The 21,739-nt window shown below is 40.8% G+C and overlaps 1 protein-coding gene across 9 annotated transcripts in view; it reads right to left on the bottom strand.

Annotated features, from left to right (window-relative positions):
- Nucleotides 1–21,739, bottom strand: part of LOC129193784 (sorbin and SH3 domain-containing protein 1) — a 64,579-nt gene that overhangs the window by 40,614 nt on the left and 2,226 nt on the right. For 2 of the 9 annotated variants that reach the window (XM_054798417.1, XM_054798419.1), the window contains exons 1-5: nt 14,366–14,487; nt 5,323–5,365; nt 5,150–5,236; nt 4,741–4,857; nt 1,994–2,085 (exon numbers count right to left, since the gene is read on the bottom strand). In XM_054798417.1, coding sequence (XP_054654392.1) covers nt 1,994–2,085; nt 4,741–4,857; nt 5,150–5,236; nt 5,323–5,365; nt 14,366–14,368 — 342 coding nt within the window. In that variant the 5' untranslated portion in view covers nt 14,369–14,487. Of the gene's footprint in view, nt 1–1,993; nt 2,086–4,740; nt 4,858–5,149; nt 5,237–5,316; nt 5,366–10,330; nt 10,508–14,365; nt 14,488–21,739 lie in introns of those variants that run through there. The other 7 variants (XM_054798418.1, XM_054798421.1, XM_054798425.1 and 4 more) reach the window with 7 other exon arrangements.

The raw sequence follows: 21,739 nt of genomic DNA, 5'->3' as shown, positions 1-21,739 counted from the left end.
GAACGATTCAACATAAGAACGGTCGTCTGGAACCAATTGTGTTCGTTAGTTGGGGACTTAGTGTACTTATTTTTTTACATTTTGACATTGTGAAGTACCATGTCTGATCATGCCCTACATCAATACATGCATATGCAATGTTACTGTCCGGAACAGTGCTCATTTGTAGTGGTCTGGTTTGAAACGCTTGAAATAAAAATACATATAATCAACTTAAACCCTTTTGGAGATTACAGCAATCCCTTCACACTTTGCGCTTTGAATTTTGCGGCTTCAGTCTATCACAGTTTTTCAAAAACATATTAATTAATAAATCATGCTATTAAATATAAATGAATATACTAAATATAAATAATAATATAATATTAAAATAATGTAAATCAAACTTTCTGTATTTTTGCCTAAACTAATCATTTTTAAACATAAAAATGACTAAATGAACTAAAATATGAATAAGTAGATTGGGTCCGCGAGAACAAGACGAGATTTTAACATTAATTTTAAGAAAAGCACAATGAAAAAATATGACTGGACAAACAAATGTTTTTATTTAACAGAGTCGCAAAACAACGCTGGTGCATTTTAAGATGTTTATTGTCAAACGGCAGGTAAGTTTATGGATTTCTAATCCGTAATGTAATCTGATTTTGATCACCATGGCATGTAGTATTTGCATTGGGAACTGTGCATCTACCAGTATTACATCACACTCTCCTCACCACTTCAATCGATATGTTGATGAAAATGAATTTCTCTGAATTGCATTCAATTCAATTCCACTTTTTGTAATTCTAATTCAATTCAACCACCTGCGGGGTGGAGTCAATTCAAATTCAAATTCATCCAGTGAATTGAATCGAATTCTGAAATTCTGAATTTTGCACAGGCCTGATTTTATACTTATCTTAGTATTTTTATTAGTTATATTAGTATCAGCATTTTAGCTTTGCTCTATTTTTTCACTTTTGCTGGGTTTTTGTTTATTTTATTTCTGCAATGAGTCACATTCCACAGACAGCCCCTGCGCCACACTGTGGAAACCCATGCATGTTTTGTCAGGAAGGCGAGGTGTTGCCAGGCGACGGAGGAGCGTGTCTAAGCTCTGCCTTCTTGGCTCTGTCGCTGGTCAGTTGTGGGTTGCGTTGTGGAGGGTTTTATGAAGCTTTCAGACCTGCATTGTATGGCGGTACTTCTGCACAATGGTGGAGATCCACTCCGGCTCACCTGCGCGGGGGATACTTCACCTTCGTTGACTGTTTGCATTTAATTACTGAATAAATGCATGACGCAAGAAACACTTTTAAAGTGCACCCCTACTTGCTAAATACAGCAACCATGTCGCTAAATTGTCAACGCAGATCTCTTTTACGTATGAGGTGTCTTATGAAGTTGGCCCTCAGCCAAATGCAACGAGAGGAAATAGAACCAATTGGGTGCAGATAAGTGCAAACCAGCAAATCTGCTGTACGTGCTGTGTCAAAATCTTAAGTAACTTTCATCAAATGTAGCATTGCTACAGCTTCTTAACAGTAACCTACAACATTACGGCATTCTGGGACAACAATTTCCGTTGTAATTACCACAATAGAGCAGCGGCTAACTGGCTAATAAACAAACACACGGTGTCTGTGCTGGAGCTGGCTACTAATATGTAACAATCATACGTGTCTACGTACAGTATGCATGCAAAGTGGGTAAAAAAAAAGAAAATAGTAATCTAGCACAGATGAGACACGGGGCAGCGTGAGTCACCAGGATGCTGCAAAGATTGGTTTTCAGAGATATGAAAAATCATTTAAAAATGTTAGCATATTTTTGGTTATCTGTAATATAACTTAGAGCATATTTGCATTTGAACTCCAGGGTATGAATCATTTTGGCAACACAAACATTCCCTACGGTGAAATAAAAACATGCGACAGTAAATTATTATACACTATCATTATACACTATTAAACATCATTACAAAAGCACAAAGAAAGAGTAAACATACCTGGCGGTGGGTGTTGTTCACAGGAGGGAAATCAGCTGTGATGTTGTCACCTCCCTCAGCCAATCCTCCATTCATTTCACTTGTGAAGTCTCCTGCGAAAAGTCCACAAAACTCTCAGTGAAGAAAACATATCATTAATGACAAAACTATCCGAGGACACAAATGTTTTGTTTGGTAGATTTCATGCACAGATACAGTGCAACCGTGTAATGTTATGTGTAATTACAATGGACAAGAATGTAAGTATTATTACCATAAAAGTATCAAATGAAACAAATGGGGGTATACTGGATGTGTGTGTGTGTGTTGTAATGATATGTAGTATTCTACACTGGTCACTGGGTGTCTTTAATGTTACACTGATGAGAAGAAGTACTCTGGAGTACTCGGTGACTCGCAATTCTAACGTGAAAGTTTATATTATGTCCTATTTTTGTTGTGTATGTCTTATTTTCTTGAATTATGTCTACCATATTGGATAATGTAAATGTAGTAAGTAGGGTCCCTTTTTAGAAATGGAATATTTTTGTAGTTAGAGCATAGAAAACCTGTTTAGAACCTTCTAAATACGGGTTTTAACATTATTAGAGCCCTCTAGGCATGAAATAACATCCCTATAGTCGCCTTTACACTCGTATTACTGAAAATAAGCCATTTAAGGTATAAGTGAGACTCCTGCTCATGTGTGTTGCTGTAAATGTATGTGTAGGGGAGCTGAATGCGGGTCAGACAGGAAGGGAAATCAGAAGTTCAGAGATTTTTTGAGCTTGGCATGGGTTACGGTTGCAATAGCACCTTGTGTTAGGTATTATTGTGCCTGTTGTGAGAGAATTTCACCCTGCAATAAAAGCCTGTTGTTCCGGCCATCAAATCTGGTGCTTATGTGTCTCACCAAACATTACAGTGCCCTAGTGGCCAGTTTAGAATACTACTTATAATCACAAGGTCTTTGATTACGCCTTCTGAATGGCTTACATTTGTATTTTAGTTCATTTTGCCATTTCTATGCTTGAAATCCTTAATTTAGGCTAAAAATAGATCAAATGTACTTAAATATGCATACTTTTGGAAGGAATAGGCCATATTCAAACACAAAGCAGCATGATTTATTAATTGATACGTTTTTGAAAAACCGTGATAGAATGAAGCTGCAAAATTTGAAGCACGAAGTGGCGAGAGATTACTGTGATGTTAAAAACCGTATTTAGAAGGTCGTAAACGGGTTTTCTGTGCTCTAACCATGAAAATATACCATTTGTAAATAAGGAAATCTACTTTGCGGAAATTCACTTATCACGGTCGGGTCTGGAACCAATTAATCGCAATAAACGATTGCTACAATATCATATAAAAACAGAAAACAAAATAAAAATATGCTCAAATGGAGGAAAACCATGTAAACAAAATTGTAAACAAAGGGTCAAAGATGCTTTATTACTTCCCATTCTCCTTATGTAAGTAAATGTGCAAGCAATGGTTAGTTTTGGTTTCGATTTCGGCTATGTCGGCAACCGCCTACGTCGGCATTAGCAAGCCAAAGGGGCGTCAAGATAAGCGGCGTCCACTATATGTTGATATCCCTCGAAAAAAGGAAGGAAAAAAATCTCCCACCATCCCTGAATTTTGTGATCAGAACAACGTGCCTATTCAGTGAGCTGCAAAACCTCATTGTAGCAGTGGCCTTTATAGTCAGACGCTACAACAATTAAAGCATCTCCCCAAAAGACTTGGCTGGCCTCCAGCACTGTCCCCATGTGTTCCATGCAACAAACAGGCCCACAGTCAAGGCCTCTGCAGCAAAGTGCAGTGTGGGCACACTGTGACAAAAGAGCTCTTTGACACACAAATGAAAATATGAGCAATTGCCCTTTGTCATGACCCCGAGTTGCCTAACAACGACAGACAGACTTCAAAACATGATTCATTACATAACTCTGACAAACGTCGATAAGGCGTGTCATTGATTTTTTATCTCTAAATCAGGGGTGTCCAAACATTTTCCACCGAAGGCCGAATACTGAAAAATGAAAGGAACGAAGGTCCACTAAACCAACACATGTAGACATGCTAGGAAGTTATATTTCAAGAAAAAACTGCACCTCAGCTTTGTCATTTTGGCTATAGTCTTTTTTTAATTTTCCAAATATTTCAACTTCCTTCTTAAATAATCTTTGTAAATTTTCTGCACATGATGTTATAACTTTATTCCCACAATATTTTGACATTAATACCATAATATTACCATATTACCATACTAAATTATTAATTTTTCCCCAACCTAATTTTCAATTTTTTTCTAATTTTCTCTTGTTTTGTGTCTCATAATATATCATAAAATGTCTATTTTTTTATATTTCAGCTTTATTCTACTAAAATGACATTATTTTTCCTCATAATATTACAACATTATTCTCGTAAAATTCAGACTTTTTTTGTTGGATTACAACATTTTTTCGTAAGATTTTCACTTTATTCTTGTAAAATTACATCTGGTTTTTTAGTTTTTGCTGTTTTTTTTAAAGTTTTCTTATTAAATTATATTTTTAGAATGTGCTGTGGGCCAATGAAAAAACAGCCACGGGCCACAAATGGCCCCCGGACTGCACTTTGGACACCCCTGCTCCAAATAAATGCAACATTCACTTCCAGCCATCCAGATTCGACAGAGATGTGCTGCTTTTTCACACAGCAGTGCAACTATTACGATCCGCCAAATACGTTTTCAAGCAGCTGTGGCGTTCGCTTACTTGGTGTTGTGATGACGCTTGGCTCCGCGCTGCCGCTGGCTTCATCATCTAAGTGGACCAGGGTGGCCCTCAGTGTCACTACTCCTTTTCCTTTGCACACCCTGCTGGGGTCTAGGCCTGCACACATAAAATAAAAAAATATCCTACAATGCTTATGAAAAGGTGCACTCAATTTTCAGGTTTTTGCTTCCTCACACCCCAAATGACCAAAATAGAACATGAAAACCAGGCCATTTACTGTAGCTAATTTCATGTCATGTGAAACAAATTGTCACTCAGAGCAGGAAGTAGAGCACAGAGCAGGTTATTAACATGATTCCACATCCTTCTAAGTTTTCATCAGGGAGTATGAGGTGTCCCACAGTTGTAGGCACTGAAAGTTTCATGAGGAGAAGGAGGGAAATATCACCCGCAGCAGGAATCAGGTCAGGGGATCCTTTCATGGTTGACAGAGGTGTGATCCTGATGGCACTCACAGCACGAGGACCTGATGGGACTTCAGTGCACAGAGAAGGGTTAGTTTAAAACACACACACACACACACATTTTATGTGTTTTGCATTATTATCAGCTTACGCTTACTGGGAGTTGGGCTTGGTGTCACGCTGCCCTCTTCTGGAGAGCCCTGGGGTGTGCACATGTAAACAAAACTAAATCAACATGCATTTCAGGCATGAGGTAATTAATTAATTTATTATTTAGTGTTGCTGCACGGAGAATGTCAGCGAAGACATTTCAAATGAATGCAATTCTATTACTGGTTGACGTGTTACTTCCTCTTCCCCAGCTGCACCAGACTAAACAACGTTCCCACCGGGGTTTATAACATTAGCTGTGGATCGGGATGAACTTTTAACCAGACATGCATTGTATTTTAGCATGATACACTCAAGCAAAACACATTTTTATAGAGGTGCTAGCTGTAATACGACCATATAAGCACTCGGAAATGAGCTCCAATGTTAGAGGAAAGGGATGACAGAGACATCGTGCTTTAATTTTGTTGTTTGAGCAACAGGGTTAATTGGTACAGTGGAGCCTCAGTTTTCGTCATTAATTCATTGCAAAATGTCAGGCAAAAACCAAACCGTATTAAAACCGCATCGATTGTTCCCGTAAGTAAGAATGTAAATCCAATTATTATATTGCACACTCGAAAATGTTAACACAAAATGTATAAATACATTTTCTAAATAATACTTATAGTTTTACATGCAGAAAACAAAGTGAAATACATATAAATGACGCATGAGATGGATAAATGAACATTTAACATGGCTTTTAACTTTATTGAAGACTAGCAAACACAGAGGTGAGTGGCAGGAGGAGGGGAGGAACGGAACAGCCAAGGGAACAAACGGTGTTTCATTGTAGCCCGGTACAAACTTAACTTTAAAGAGTGGATCTGTATACTTTCTCACTTGAACTTTGTTGTAAACTTCAGCAGCAGGCACAATCATCATTAAACACACTGGCCCGGCTCACTTTCTGCTATGTGTCTCCCTTAAACCAGTCCCCCTTGCAAACTGTGTTAACAAAGGAACCCTTACCTTTACCTCTCCTATTGCAACAGATGCTACCGTCGTACTTTGCTATGAGTTCTTTCTTGAATTGAATAGTCTTTCTCACTCTCTTTATCAATGTTCTGGCACTTACATACTTTTTCTGCAGCCATCTTAAGTAAAAAAAAAATAAATAAATAAAAAAAAAGCATAAATATGCAGTATTTATGAATGCCTCGATTCATGATACGATTCATTCATTGATCTGTGTGCGTTACATGAGCAAATAATCCACCCGCAAACACATGATAAAGATGATTAAAGGATTCCACGACTGGAATCTGTTGATGGTGTCCCAATTCTAAAAGAACCACCTATCCATTCTTCACAGAGACTGATTGGATGCTTTGTTTGGGTACTTGACTAGTTTGTTCGGCGCGCTGCTTGGCCATACGATAACAGAGACAGTAAAGTGTTCCCTCTCTCTATTGCTGTTCACCTTTCGCGGATTTGCAGATTTTTTTGCAGATGAACGCTGTTGCAGGTCGAGCCTGGCCCTTTAAGAAGAATTGCATCATGGGAAGTTGAGTGTCTCGCTCTTCTCTGTCGTCTGTCTGCACCGCCCATTGTTTTCTACGTCCCGATTGGCTGTAGACCATTGTCAATCAATCTCCTTCGTGCAGCCCTGCCGTGTCTCCTGTGTCATCGCTAGTTTGCTTGCTTGCTAGCTTGTAAATGAATCTTCGGCTCGAAGGATGAGGACTGCAACAGGACAACGGAACGGCGAAGTGACGTAGGTTGCTCATTAAAATTCAAACAAAGGTTTGGACTTTTTCAAGAGTGTTTAAACAAGAAAGAAATGTGAGAAAATGTTATTGCCTGTCTGAGAAAAGTGTATAGTGAGAGGTTTTACAGCCTTAAAACATATAAAAATAGTAAAACAAATGACGTTGGCTACTTCACGGATTTCACTTACTGCGGGCTATTTTGGGAATGTATCCCCTGTGATAAACGAGGGAACACTATATGAAAACCGAGACATATTTTTAGTAATAATTTTTGTCGAATACCAAATTTTATGAAAACCCGGGCATAGGAAAACCGAGGTTCAACTGTAAACACAAATCCTGAGTTAGTAATTATGATGAACAGTGAACAGTTTAACATTCCTAAAGACGTCTATACAACAAAACTACTTCTGGCGATGTCATGAGCTTCCCTAAGACATTACTACATTTAGCACATTTGCACTGTCCCTTTAAACATATGCTAATCCCAGCTTCAACGGTGGTGCATGCAGAGACAACACCAAGACCACCAGTGTAAAAGCATCTCCATCACTCTAGTGGGCCTCCCTTTGAGCATAGCCAGCCCCACTGATTTAAGAGACATCCTCATTAGGAATTCCAAGGAAAGGCACAGACACACTCACTGTTTACTTGGATCTTTCTTGGGGGGGACATCGCATAGATTCACAGTCAATTCCCATGGGTTTACCATAACCACGACCACAATGTGGCAAACTGATTCTCAACTCGACTGCTGTGACGTGTGCCAAAAAGAAGCTTTCATCCCAATTGATGAAAGTAGCTTTTGTCCCCAGTGGAATATACGTTAAATGAAAGTGCAGGTGAGAAGATAGTGTGCATAGATAGTTCGGCAGGAAGTGCAACCTCTCAAATAGAAGAGGCCAAACAGCCTAAATTGATATGGGAAAACTGGAGTGAATCCAAACATATCCCAAGGGTGGGACATGCAGCAGAAACGTTTTAGGATAACACTCAGACTTGATGATAAGCTCCCCGACTAATATAAAATGTTGTCTTCTGTGTAACTACACACATGTAATCAAAGTCAAACAACCCATCATGACGTCATTTCCAAAGCCACTCACTACAGGCCATTCTTTTGCCATCAGCTACTTCCTCGACATCCTCAGATGAACCCCAAGGCGGTGACTACAGCATATAAAGAATGATAAAAGGACAAGATGACAGCTTGCAATGTTCAGCTTGCTGTATAAACACCCAGGAGCAAAGATCACCCCGGCCTTTTTAGGAAGACATGCCTTAGAAGAGATCCATCTGTTCTGGCTGAGGAAACGAGGCGACCGGGTCAGAAGCTGTGGGATGGCCAGCAGTAATCATGACAGGACAAAATAAGCTCAGAAACATATTCTGTCATCCATTATTAAGAAGATGCTGCTGTCACTGAAGGGCTCATTTGAACTAATGGCAAAGCCGAGCAGCTCAAACATCTGGAAAACATGGCTTAAAAAGATCATTTTGAACTTAGCCATTGGATGTTACAAGGATGATACATTTGTAGACATAGGAAACTGGTTGTGATAACATTCATACACATGATCATAAAGCCATAATGTCAAGGAAGTTAGTTGAAAGATCCTAGAATTGCCAAGCTCTCAATTAGACTGTTCTGTTGTTATCCCCGATGCCACTCACACCCCTTAGGGGGCAGTTTTGCATCAAGTCTCTAGATTTCTATGATGAATTATCCCCAAATTCTTAATCCAATTCTTTGTGTTTTTTGGCTTTGCAGCAACATTTTGGAAAAAAGTACAACTTCTAAATTTGACAGATATCACAGATTGTGCAGATACAGGTGACAAACACAGATTTTCTTTCTATATAATACAGTACAGTGGATCCCGACACACTGCATCCAGCATTCATGACCTCACAAATTTGCTAATTTTTGGTAAAAAAAAAAAAAGTTTTATTTGTATTATTTTTCTCTGAAAATAGTTTTTTTCTTACGCAAAAAACTTGTCCTGTCAAATGATTCCATCCACCCATCCATCCGTTATCTATCACGCTTCTCCTCATTAGGGTCGCGGGGGTATGCTGGATCCTATCCCAGCTGACTTCGGGCGACAGGCGGGGTACACCCTGGACTGGTCGCATCAAATGATTACAAATGTTTATCAAATAAATGTTCTAATTAATTAATCATAATTAATCATGATTAATCACCAATTGCCACTATTTGTAAAATATGCCCTGTTTACTGTATTTTTATGTAAAAACAACCGGACTCAATTTTATATATTTGTATGTATTAACAGCTCCAAATGAACTGAAAATTAAAATCGGGCTAAAAGATAACACACGTCTAAAAATCTATTTGCCTAACACTAGTCTCTTCAATAGTAGCAGAACACTTGAGTCACACTTTAATCGCGTTATTGTGGGTAATGATGAGTTGCGTTCATAGACACCGTGTGATTTTTTAAAAGTTGAATTCACTGTTTTGAGTATAAATATATTTTCTGGCATTTCCAAGCATACTAAAATGCAAGTGCACTTCTGCATAAAAAGTTACAAAGTGAGTGATAAGAATATCCACCCATTGTTTTTCTTTGTATTTCTGTTTATTTAGACCACGCACTCACGCATAATAAAGACGTCGTTGTGATGTTCGGAGTGCCTCTGAATGCACCTTTCTGTCATCTAGTGACAATGAGGAAGTGTCGTTCCAAGGAGAACTAGAGACGTGTGTGTGAGTTGGAGATACATACAGTGTATGGTGTTGGAATTGCACTGCTGTTGATGTGCTCAGGTCAGAATAGAGAGGGGTGGCTTGACATGGTGTGCATGCGTTAATTACACTATAAATTATAACGTAATTCATGACATGATTTTTTGAAAGAATTTTTATGCTTCACGGATGTTTTTTCTCCACGTGTTGAGATTTGGCACTTTGTTTGGCGGTCCTTGAACGCATCATAGTTGCTGCAAGTTCAAACGTAAACTTAACTACATAACTACATACAAACACCGTGACTCCGATTCAATCTGTTCATCGATCATCTTACATTATCGTTCATTAGTGGTCGGTACTTACACCTTTTGCCATTTAAAATGCATTCAATGAGTGCGTGAGGCATATTGGAGTCACATGTTTCTTTTTCAGAACAGTCAATTTTCCAACTTTCTTAAAAGACAAACTGAAGTGATTAACTGCGAGCAGGAAAACAGAACCAAATTTCTATGATGAAAGTATTCCACCCTAAAAGCGCTTCCCTAAAAGGCTTCAATCAACCATAATCATGACCAAAATGCACCTACTTGTCGAAGAAACCAGTATGGCCTTACAGGGATGCTGTTTCCAGCTCACAGTCCATGTGCGCCAAGACCTTCTGAAGTCCCCCGAGACGTCTGGCTAAGCTGTGGGGATCTGAGCAGGCCGTCCCAGCTTTGACCTTGAACCTCGCGACGTAGGGGGTCTGTTTGTTTCTGATAACAGGTGTGCCCAGATGGACCTGTCACCACATGCCACCTGGGAATGTGGCACCCACTCTGCAGAATCTGTGCAGACCGCAAGATCAAAATCCTCCTCCCCTTCCCATGTAGGGCGTCTGCTCCTAGACTCTACAGTATACCTCCGTCGACATGACGAACCACTACAATGTTGACTATCTATGGGATGTTAATTGGTGCGTATGTTAGGTATGCTGCCAACATTTCAAGAAGGATTTTCCTTCAGGTTTAAAAACAGTGACTTTGGTTACCACTACCACTACATTGAAATATGCATTCATTCACCAGGATGCGTAAAATGGCGATAATATGAATTACAGAATGTTTTCCCTTGCAGTACTTCATTCCTCTTTTCAATACTAAGGCATTCAAACTATTTCAGATTGCTACTCCTTTATAAATGGTCGTAAATACAGAAATAAAGTGAGAATGAAGTTGAAATATTCTAAGAATAAAGTGAGAATTTTAAAAGAAGAATGTATTGCAAGGATAAAGCAATAATATTATAAGCATAAACATCTCACCATAAAAAAAATGTTCACTGTGAGGTGTACTTACTTTTGTTACTTTTGGTGTTAAAGGGCCTAAATGATTACTCGGTTAATCAAAACAACAATCTTCAGATGAATCGACTAAGAAAATAATTGTTAGTTTAATAAAACACTGCAGGATTAAAACCCAATGGCGTGCAGTCAGGGCCTGCAAAGCCTTCTCTGCTGGCCTAACACTGTTCTACATTTCAAACTGTAGCATCTGTTACATTAAATTATATCAATTTATTCCCAACAGTCTATCATTTCCATGTTGTACCATATTTCTGCAGCGCTTCCAGCAGTGTACAGTATGTGTATGTTTTTTGTCCAATAGTTAAGCTTCTGTGTGTTGCCATATCAATGTAATCTGCCAGGGCCTTCCGAATGAAAAAAATGAGGTTGCTGTCACATACACAGTAGACAGTGGGGCTCTTCCTTTAGCCAATCATATTTCTGATTTGCCTCAAAGGTTGCCAGTTGGTTAATCAGAGCAAAGAGCCAGGCTCCCTGTCTTGATCGGTTGATCAGAGCAAAACTGCTTTGCACAGTAAGTTACGCCCATAATCGCTGACTGAGGCGAAATCTCTGGTAAGTGGATGTATTTTACTAAAAGGTTTTATATTTGAGTCATATTATGAGATAAATACTGATTGTGAACTGCTTCATATGATGTTCTAGTTTAGATGTTGTGTGTAGGAGTTGTCTGAACCTTTAATCACTGAGCCATTCCATTTATGCTCGTCACATTTGGCTGAGCGCCATGTTTACAAGCTTACTGTAAGTCAGGTGTATTGGTGACTCTGTGTCCGAAGATAAGGGGACCTATATTGGTAAAATAATCTCACGCGGGCCGTAGCTATCTTTCTTAATGTGCTGGAACTCCTTCCTCGCTAAACACATGCATGGTGTATAGCTAGCAAGGCTGTTGCTCTATATGGGCGATCATCGTTCAAAACCTTGCTGTGGCACATATATATTATCATATTTATACTTGTTTTTGATAATGGCTCTCACGGTGCAAATGCAAAACACACAGAAACTCCCAAAACAACTCCATGAGTCAAAAGCTGCGACTTCACAGAGCAGAAGGGAAGTTATCCAGGCTACCAGGGGCGTCAGACCTGAGGTACAGTATATCTGTCTTTAAAAACTGAAGACCTAATTACAGTACTATAGAGCAACCCGAGTGTTTAACAAAGACCCAGAAAAATGTACCTTTTTCGTCCACCAACTTTCTTCTGGGCATGTCTTGTCTTTAAAGATCCATTAGGTCTGGTACACCTCGTAACCCGGCTAACGTCCGTTTTGCTCTGTGAAGTTTCTCTGATGGAGTTGTTTTAGGGGTTGGACTGCGCTTTTGGCATTGGCAGCATTTTTCTTCTGCATTTGTTTTTTTTTTTTTATCCTGCAGCGTTTACGTGATTGCAGCTTTTTTCAACTACATGTGTTTTGCGGTGTTTTTGGTTTTGGATCATTTTGTATTTGGTGCTTTTGCCGCTGTAGCTATGACACGCTGTGCCTGTTCTGAAAGTCAAACTGTGCTGAACACATTGCACAAACGCAGAGGGAATTTGCTAATGTGTCACGTAAAGACATCAAATTACAGCAGTAAATATAAAAAACCTCTTTGAATTTTGTGAATAGGGCACAGATATGATTCAATGCAACTATACTAGAACCAGTGACTCTGAGGGACTCTGCGAATGAAGTTCCACGTGCCTGCCCCCTCAGAGACCTAAACCAATGCATGGTATGGTACCATGTTGGACTATGATGTATTTCATGCCGGGGGCACCTTTTAATTGAGCTATGTTAACAGAAAAGGGTCCTCAGCACACACTCAGCTATACTACGGACTAAAAGAAAGGGACATTATGTAATGCTCTGTGACTTCTGCTTTGTCAACGAATGGCATGGCGTTGAGACGCTATCCAGCAGCGAGTGCGGATCCCACCAAACAGCTCCAAACATGGCTCGAAAAGGCCGCACCAGAGCAGCAGCTTATCCCCATAATTGAGAACCCCCCACCCCCTTGCCTTCCCCTGCACCCTCCCGGCTCTCTTCCATAAACAGCTTCCACCCTGGACAGCAGCCGGGGATTCTACACATTCCTCCAGCAAGCTATTTGAGGTTCATTTCAAACAAGTGCAGCATAAAAGGAAATGTATGTAAGTCACACACTACAGTCATGATACTGGAGGTCTCGCTGGAGGATTACACATTCATGTTGATAATGGAGGGAGATTAAAGTGTGTCTGTATGGACGCCACTTCAATGGCTTCTCTGAAAACCTCACTAAATGAAATATCACAGCAACATGAGAAGCAACAGCTTTAATGGGGGATGATTATCAGGTCTGTTTATGTCAAAGATGTCCTCATATTTGTGTCCGCAGCATCACACTAGCCAAGGACAGATGTGCCTGTGTGTTTGGACAGCCTCACAGCCAGCCACCGTGTTCCATGACAGGTTTTGGGATGTGATCATGGCCGGATCTCAGGGATAGAAAACAGTGTGTTGGCACATGTGAAGGTTCTGGCCGCATTGGACAAAATGGCAGCAACAAACTGTTACTGTTTCCAAAGCCAGGCTTTTAACAGGACCGCTCGGCTTTTATAGACAGCGGAATAAGGATGTCAGTGAGTTGACAGTAACCAGGGCGATACTTATTTTCAGCAAGGCCTGCAGGCTTTACTCCAAGCGTGACACAGCATGGATCACAGACCCAGAGCCAGGTTATAGACGGAAGTAAAAACTCAAGACACGATTATTATTTTTATAAAAGGCATATTTATAAGAACCTAATCTCTTATTTTTGCATATTCTCAGTGTACTTACAAGGGTCCTGTTGAACCACGTTCGTTGTGAATGGGAATGGCGGTCTGTCTCTGTTGTGATTGACAGGTAAACAGCCCAAGGTCTACTCTTCACTACCTAATTTCAACACAAACTGTATACAGGCATCCCTTGTTTATCGCGGTTAATTAGTTTTAGACCTGACCATGATGAGTGAATTTCCCCAAGGTAGGATTCCATATTTATAACTAGAATATTTAGTTGAATATTTAATATTTAGTTAAGAGAAGGGCCGCACGGTGATGTAGTGATTAGCATGTTGGCCAACACAGAAACAGTCTGGAGATCAGGAAGACCTGGGTTCGATTCTCCCTTGGGCATTTATGTGTGGAGTTTGCATGTTCTCCCCGTGTGTGCGTGGGTTTTCTCCGGGTTCTCCAGTTTCCTCCCACCTTCCCAAAACATGCAGGTTACGTTAATTGGCGACTCTAAATTGTCCATAGTCCACACCTACCATAGGTATGAATCAGAGTTGCGCAACATTCATCCATAGGTATGAATGTGAGTGTGAATGCTTCTTTGTCTATATGTGCCCTGCGATTGGCTGGCGATCAGTCAGCTGGGATGGGCTCCAGCATAGGCTCCAGCATGCCCCCGTGACCCTAAAGAGGAGAAGCGGTATAGAAAATGGATGGATGGATAGTTAAGAGAATAGAAATCCTTTTACAACCTTGTAAATATGGTTATTAGAGCCCTCTAGATATGAAATAGCACTCCTATAGTCACCTACTGTATACACTCGTATTACCCAATACAGTAGACATGGTAAGAGTAAATAAGCCATTTAAGACATAAATAAGAGTCGTGCATTGCTATAAATATGTTCGGGCGACAGGAAGTGATGTCGGGGGTTCAGAGTTGAGTTTTAGCTTGCCATGGGTTACTGCAGCAATTGTAGCTCGTGTTATTGTTATTGACTTTTTTAGGGGTTATTGTGCCTGTTGTGAAGTAACTCAAATCTGCAATAAATGCCTGTTGTTCCGACTATCAAGTGTGGTGCTTGTGTGTCTCACCAAACGTTGCAGTTAATATTACTGACACCTAGTGGCCAGTGTAGAATACTACATTTCATTCACAGCGTCTTTGAATGCATCTTCTGAATGCCTTATATTTGTATTTTAATTAATTTGGCAATTTGTAAGCTTGAAAATGCTTAATTTAGGCAAAAAATATGTAAAATTTGCTTATAGCCATATTTTTTGACTAATAATAGGCCCCATTCAATGACAAAACAGCATGATTTATTAATTACTATAGATTTTGTTTTTAAAAGGGAAAGTGTTAAGCCGCAAAATTCAACATCAACAACTAAAAAATGTGTTCATTTGCATTTTGTGTTTCAGTATTGTTAAATATTACTATCCCTATACATTCAGTCTAATAGCACAGTGCATTTTCAGTCAAGTAGTTTCTTACAGAAGGCCTTCTTGACACACACACACTCACATAGCACAATCAGAGTTGCGCAACATGTACATATGACTGATGGAAAAATACCGGAAGACATAAATACACAAAAGAGTAATTGCTCTCACTCTCTCACACAAGCTTAACTTTCACTTTCAGAAAAACATTCTACGGGGGCAACTGCTTCATATGCTCTTTACACCCATCATTCTTCAACCTTCCTTGTCAATGCTGGACTCCAGCGCTGTAGCCAAATATATTTACTACAGTTTGAAAACATTTCAACTTGTGTGATCATTGACTGCTTAGCTATGCGGTCCAAAAGAACCAGGAAGAAAAAAGCTAAAGAGAAGAAATGTCTTTGATAGCGGGGTCGGGAAGAGAGCCATGAAAGCCACATATTTTAAAATGTATTTTAAATGTATTTAAGATAGTAAGAGCTACGAGCTACCTGTTGGAGACCCCTGGGGAAGGGGTTAACTGTTTTACAGTTTTTATGACCCGGAAAGTGCAAGGCAATTGTCAGGTTAAACAAAAAGGAGACAGAATGGAATAGTGAAGCAAAGCTCAGAATCGTGTTTGATGGCATCACGGGTTAACAAGCTCAGCTGTGCACAGATTCCTAGTGGCTTAGCTCACAGGGTGTACTGGACATTAGGTGAGTGGCAATGACAAGTCCAATATTTGTCTGAGAGAGCACTTGAAGAGATTCCTCATCTCTGCTGGATGTTTTGACTGGTGCGTGCAGTGGAAGGGAGTGGAAGCTCTGAGCATGTTCCCTAATATAACTCCTGGAGCAATGTGACAGACCAACTTGATAATTGAGTCATAGGATATGGCAGCTAAACGTGAATATAAACAGCAATGTGATAATCCAGCAATTTTTAAAGCAGTATGAAGTTATCCTCGTGTGAAATGAGCTAACGGCGGGACTCCACCGGGTCTCCGTCTGTCTATTTCGGGCAAGCTTGCCGAGTCTGACTTATCTCGTCGCATCAAGAAACAACACGCAACTCGATCAATATCGTGTCACATTTATCTCGACTTGAGATGATTTTCATAAACACGATGCTTCATTTTTTCCCATACATTCATTTATTTGTAGTGGCCGTTGGTTCTATGTTTTATTTATTCTCGCTGCTTACTTTTGCTTACAGTTACATTATAATATGCACGTTTAAATGGCTTGTTGTTTCAGCCAGACTTCTGTTAAAGTGTATGAAACACTGTTCTTTCGCTAGGATACCTTCAGGCTAGCTTAGCTTGAACGTGTCGCGGTCGGTGTGTCGCATGCTTAGCTATTCCTCGTCCTCCTTTGGTGAGAACTGTACGAGTAAGAAATGTAGTCGCCACAGGGGCGAGGAGAAGTGACTTAGCAGAGCGACTCCGCATGGTGGAAGACATACTTTAGCCACAGTAGCTGTGAAATTACACCTATGACACGTTACACTGTTACAGTTTGTCACTCTCAATTTTGGCTAGGTTGTGTCATCAACATGCATTATCACAACAGGACAATACTTTGACAAATTAAAATCTCTATCATAAGCAAAATGTATATAATTTCCATCGCAGATTGTTTTTATCACCCATTCCTTATAATTTCATGTTCTGTTGTTAAATAAAGCTTAAAAACATGAGCTAATGTAACGCTCAGTTTTATCTGTCCACACACAGTTTTGCATCTTGCTCAATTATGCAAATTAGACAATGATGTCATGTACCTCCTTGGCTGTTTTGTGGTGATGCCCCCACAGAAGTGTACCAGTGATGATCACCATGGGTGAGCTTTGAGCGAGAAGTGGTGTAAACCCTGGACTGGTTGACAGCCAATGGCTCCTGACTGTGAGCCAGACGTGTAAACTAATAAATAATAATAAAACAAAACGGATATGTGACGTCTTTAAGTGAATAACTTGACCTGCCAAGCAAAAGTAGTCATCCGTGTGTGTGTGTGTGTGTGTGTGTGTGTGTGTGTGTGTGTGTGTGTGTGTGTCACTGCATCTGTCGGTGGTCATCAACATTAAGGTTAACTACACAATTAATTCATTCTGAATTTTAAAAATTACTTAAAAGATTTCTTATGGACAGTGACGATATTTGGCCCCCAACACTCGTCGACTATTTAGCTTATTAGCGTCCTTCGTCGCCTGCGAACACTGGTAATTAAAGAGAGAAGTGTTTGAGGGAAGGAGATGGTGAAGGTGGGCTGTAAGCCCACTGAACGAGTCATACACACACAGGGAATAGTGTAAGAAAGCCAACCAATCACAGCCTTCATGGTCCGCGACGCTGAAGCACAAGATGCGCGTCACGCTGCGCGGGAGGGTTCGCGGAGTGAGGGCCAAGCCTGGGTAGCGCACGCAGGCTCCTTGACATTGGAGCTAAATTCAAGCTTCAGAGATGGAACTCAAAACTGAAACGGGCAAAATGCAAGGTACCCGAGGAGCAGGAAACATACAAGCATATTCAAGGGTCAAAGCGGATGCCGATGCTGGCAGGTCTGTTTACTATGCAGAAAACAGACTAAACTGACTAAACTGGACCAAATCTCAGCATCCCGGAACACATTGTGTTCAACCTTAGCAGTTCCACTGTATTAGAAAGCTAGCAATACAGTGTAGACTTTCGGTTCTGGTGGGGTACTGCTGTCACTGCCTCAGTTCTGAGTTGCCATAGTCAGACTTCCTATAAATGAGTATGTAATGGATGCCAGTTAGTATGGTTGTGTGACAGTATGTGTAAAACCTCACTCCATGGAGCCTTAAGAGCTGCACCGGACAATGGCTTGACAGCCCCGGTCTTTTAGCTCACTGGCTAGCGCTGCTGGACTTAATTCTCTTCTGGTGGGGTTGTGTGGTTCCAGCCCTGGTGGCTGCAGGGCTGGAGTGCACTGATGACCACTTATTTGATGATGACCATTATTTGGGGTCGTGTGGCGGGGGAACTAGCCTAAGCGGAGGCCCTTCTCTCTTCCCGGCTGCTTTGTCCAGCTCCTCCCGGAGGATCCCGAGGCATTCCCAGGCCAGTGGAGCGTCATAGTGTCTCCAAAGTGTCCTTCCTGGGTCTTCCTCGAGTCCTCCTGTTGGTCGGGTGTGCCCTGAACACCTCACTAGGGGGAGGCATCCTGACCAGATGCCGGAGCCACCTTTACTCCGAGTTGCTCCTGGATGACAGAGCTTCTCACCCTATCTCTAAAGGGAGAGCCCAGCTACTTTATGGAGGAATCTCATTTTGGCTGCTTGTACCTGAGATCTTGTCCTTTTCGGTCACTACCCAAAGCTCATGGGAACGTAGATCGACTGGTAAATTGAGAGTTTTGCCTTTCGGCTCAGCTCCCTCTTCACCACGACGGACCAATGCAGAGTCCACATGACTGTGGATGCTGCACCAATCTGCCTGTCGATTTTGTGGCCCATCTTCCCTCACTCATGAACAAAACCATACTTGGACTCCTCCACTTGGGGCAGGATCTCATCCCCAACCCAGAGGTGGCACGCCACCCTTTTCCGAGGGCCACGGACATTCGGCTGCGAACCGATCCAGCGAGAGCTGAAGATCACGGCCCGATGAAGCCAGCAGGACAAGTCCAGCAAAAACCACGGACGGGAGCCCATTCATTTCTCACTGTGTGAGTTTTATTCATCTGCGGCGCATCACTTCCACTTGATGATTGTGGTTTGCCTGATGATGAGTCACACCACATGCTCATTCTTTTAGAGCTATCCGCCAGCAGCTGCGGTGGCATTGTTGTTTTCCATCAGCTGCCGACATGTAACAGAGCATGGCAGATGGGTGGGGAGGTGCGGCGCTGTGTAAGTCCATCATCAAAGTATAAACTGTATTTTGGCTACCTTGTTTACATGTGTCTCTGATGGGGCGGGCTTCTTTACACGACGAGCCTTGAAAAGCCCGAGCATCACACTTCACTCTCCACTTCACCCAAAGGCGAAAGTGGGCAGGGCGGGGACGGGGGGGTGGTTGCTAAGTAACCTGTTGTAAAATGAACACGCAATAAAAACAAACCCGGTGTTTGTCTACAACATCCAGCTTATTCAAGAAATCTGACGACTGCGAGAACGGATTTAGTACAAAGAATGCAAATGTGCCTATCGTGCAAAATTTGGAATCCATGCGTTTACAAATTGCAATGAATAATGTCCTCTGTTCCTCGAGAATGTTTACGTCCACTCAGAGCAGATTTCATGGCCCCCTATTTAGCATACTGCTCTCAAGCAGCAAGTCATCGACAAACCAGCTAGAAAATGCAACCCCAACAGCGAAGCAATGGCGTTCCAGATCTTCACTAACCTTCCTTAACCTTAACCTCCACCTACTGTCCATGGCATACTGTCCAGATTGGATAAATCTTTGAGACTGAGTTTGGAGATTGAAGATTTGCTGCAATTACTCCTCTAAAACTAGACGAGGGAGGTGGAAGTGGGTGGTGTAGAGTGACTCTTGAAAAGCCTCATTAATATTCATAACCGTGCTGGGTTCATACCAAGAGGTCCCGTGCTAATCCTTTTTGTCATGCTTAAAGAATCAACCCAAGCAATTTATTCCTAAAAGCGAAAAAGTAGATGCAGGATGTTTACAAGCGCACTCTAATTTGCACCAAAAAGTGTAACGTAAAAACCAGAGTACTGCGATGGGACACATTTGCTTTGAACTGCAGATATAACAGTGTAATCTAGTGACTGCCTCTCTGTATGTTTGTGCCCCACAGCTGAGCCAGTGGCTACCAAACATGCAAAGTGAGCACCCTCTCTGTGTAAACACTCAGGGCTCCTTTCATGTCACGTTGTAAAGCAAGTGTCTGCGTTTTTTTTCGCCGTTATGCTACCCCTGAGTCAATACTTAGAAGCTGAACATCCTGTCATTCACTTGTCAGCCCACGATAGGTGCTTGTGATATGATACACCCCTTAATAAAACATATCAATGCTCTTTTAGGGGACATGTAAACAGCCGATCGAAACCTTGTTCTTTCTAAGTAAACACAGCAGAGAGATACATCACCGGTCCTGTCCAACCAGGTCATTAGAAGAACAAGCCTTTATTTGTTCCCCTAAAGCAGGGGTAGGCAAACTTTTTGAGAAAAAATTCGCAGGGGGCCCGGCTACAGTACATATACACTCCTGATCAAAATCTTAGACCAGTTGAAAAATTGCTAGAATTGCGCCCATCCTTTGCGGGAGAGGCCTTGCTTATGCAGCTCGACAATCCGACCACGTTCAAAAAGAGAAAGCTTCTTAGCTTTAGCCATCAGGAGGGCGTGACAGTGTGAATGCCTGACAGAAAATGACCATTTTGAACTTTTGATCAGGTGATAAACAACCTATTTCATTTTTATTTATTTTTTTTGGTTTAAATTACAAGTTCCAAATGTTTTTTTGGTCTCACTCCCCCTTCTTTTGCGTTTGCATATTGTAGCTCTACTTAAAACCTCATTAAGATCTAAATGTGCAAAATGCAAATTCTAGCAATTTTTCAACTGGTCTTAAGATTTTGATCAGGGTTGTACTATATATTTAATTTAACACCTATAATTGTAACAGTCTGCTTGGAGTGATTTGTCTTATTTTAGCTTTTTCAGCAGCACTTCACATCTGGAGGTTGCTTTACATTACTGCATGCTAAAAATCTTATGACACTAGAGCTGCAACAATTAATCAATGATTAATCGATTATCCAATTAATCAACAACTATTTTGATGATTGTTTTTTTAATTCAAAATGTAAATATTTTTAGATTTCATCTCTCAAATGTGAATATTTTTAATTTCCTTAGCCATCCTTGTTTGTGTTTTGTTCATATTGATTTGGTCCGTCTAGGGCCTAACCAATTACTCGATTAATCAAAACAACAAGCTTCAGATTAATTGACTAAGAAAATAATCTTAGTAGACACACCGCCTCAAAAAAACTAAATTGAATTTTACAGGTTTTTACTGAATAAGACACCCAGAATGTACATGAATAAAAGATATGGGATTTACAGTATGAACAAGAAATGCACGATATATTTTTTTAAGCCGATACCAATACCAACAACTTCCTGCTTCTCAAAACCGATACCAATAACCAATAACTTATTTATATCCAATATTTTTTTACATTTAGATTGGCCTGTAGATTGTGTACACCTGTACCTGTAGATTTGCCTTCCCAAATATCATGACATTACAATTGTTGACAAAACATTAAACAAATATCAGTGGCTCACAAGTACAAACCGTGGCTCCAAAGGGTTTACTAGCCAACAAAGTAAGGGGCTGGTCATCCAGCGCCATCATTTCCATGATAAAATCACAGATTGCTTTAGACTTCGGGTGATCTCTGGCAAACTGTTTGCACTTTTCAAACGCTACGGCGATAGGAACAAGCCTCGGGCCTCGTAGCAATGCTGGCATTTTAGG

This window comes from Dunckerocampus dactyliophorus, chromosome 14 (assembly GCF_027744805.1).
Source record: "Dunckerocampus dactyliophorus isolate RoL2022-P2 chromosome 14, RoL_Ddac_1.1, whole genome shotgun sequence".
Lineage (NCBI taxonomy): Eukaryota > Metazoa > Chordata > Actinopteri > Syngnathiformes > Syngnathidae > Dunckerocampus > Dunckerocampus dactyliophorus.
This window is presented reverse-complemented; position numbering and strand designations above follow the sequence as displayed.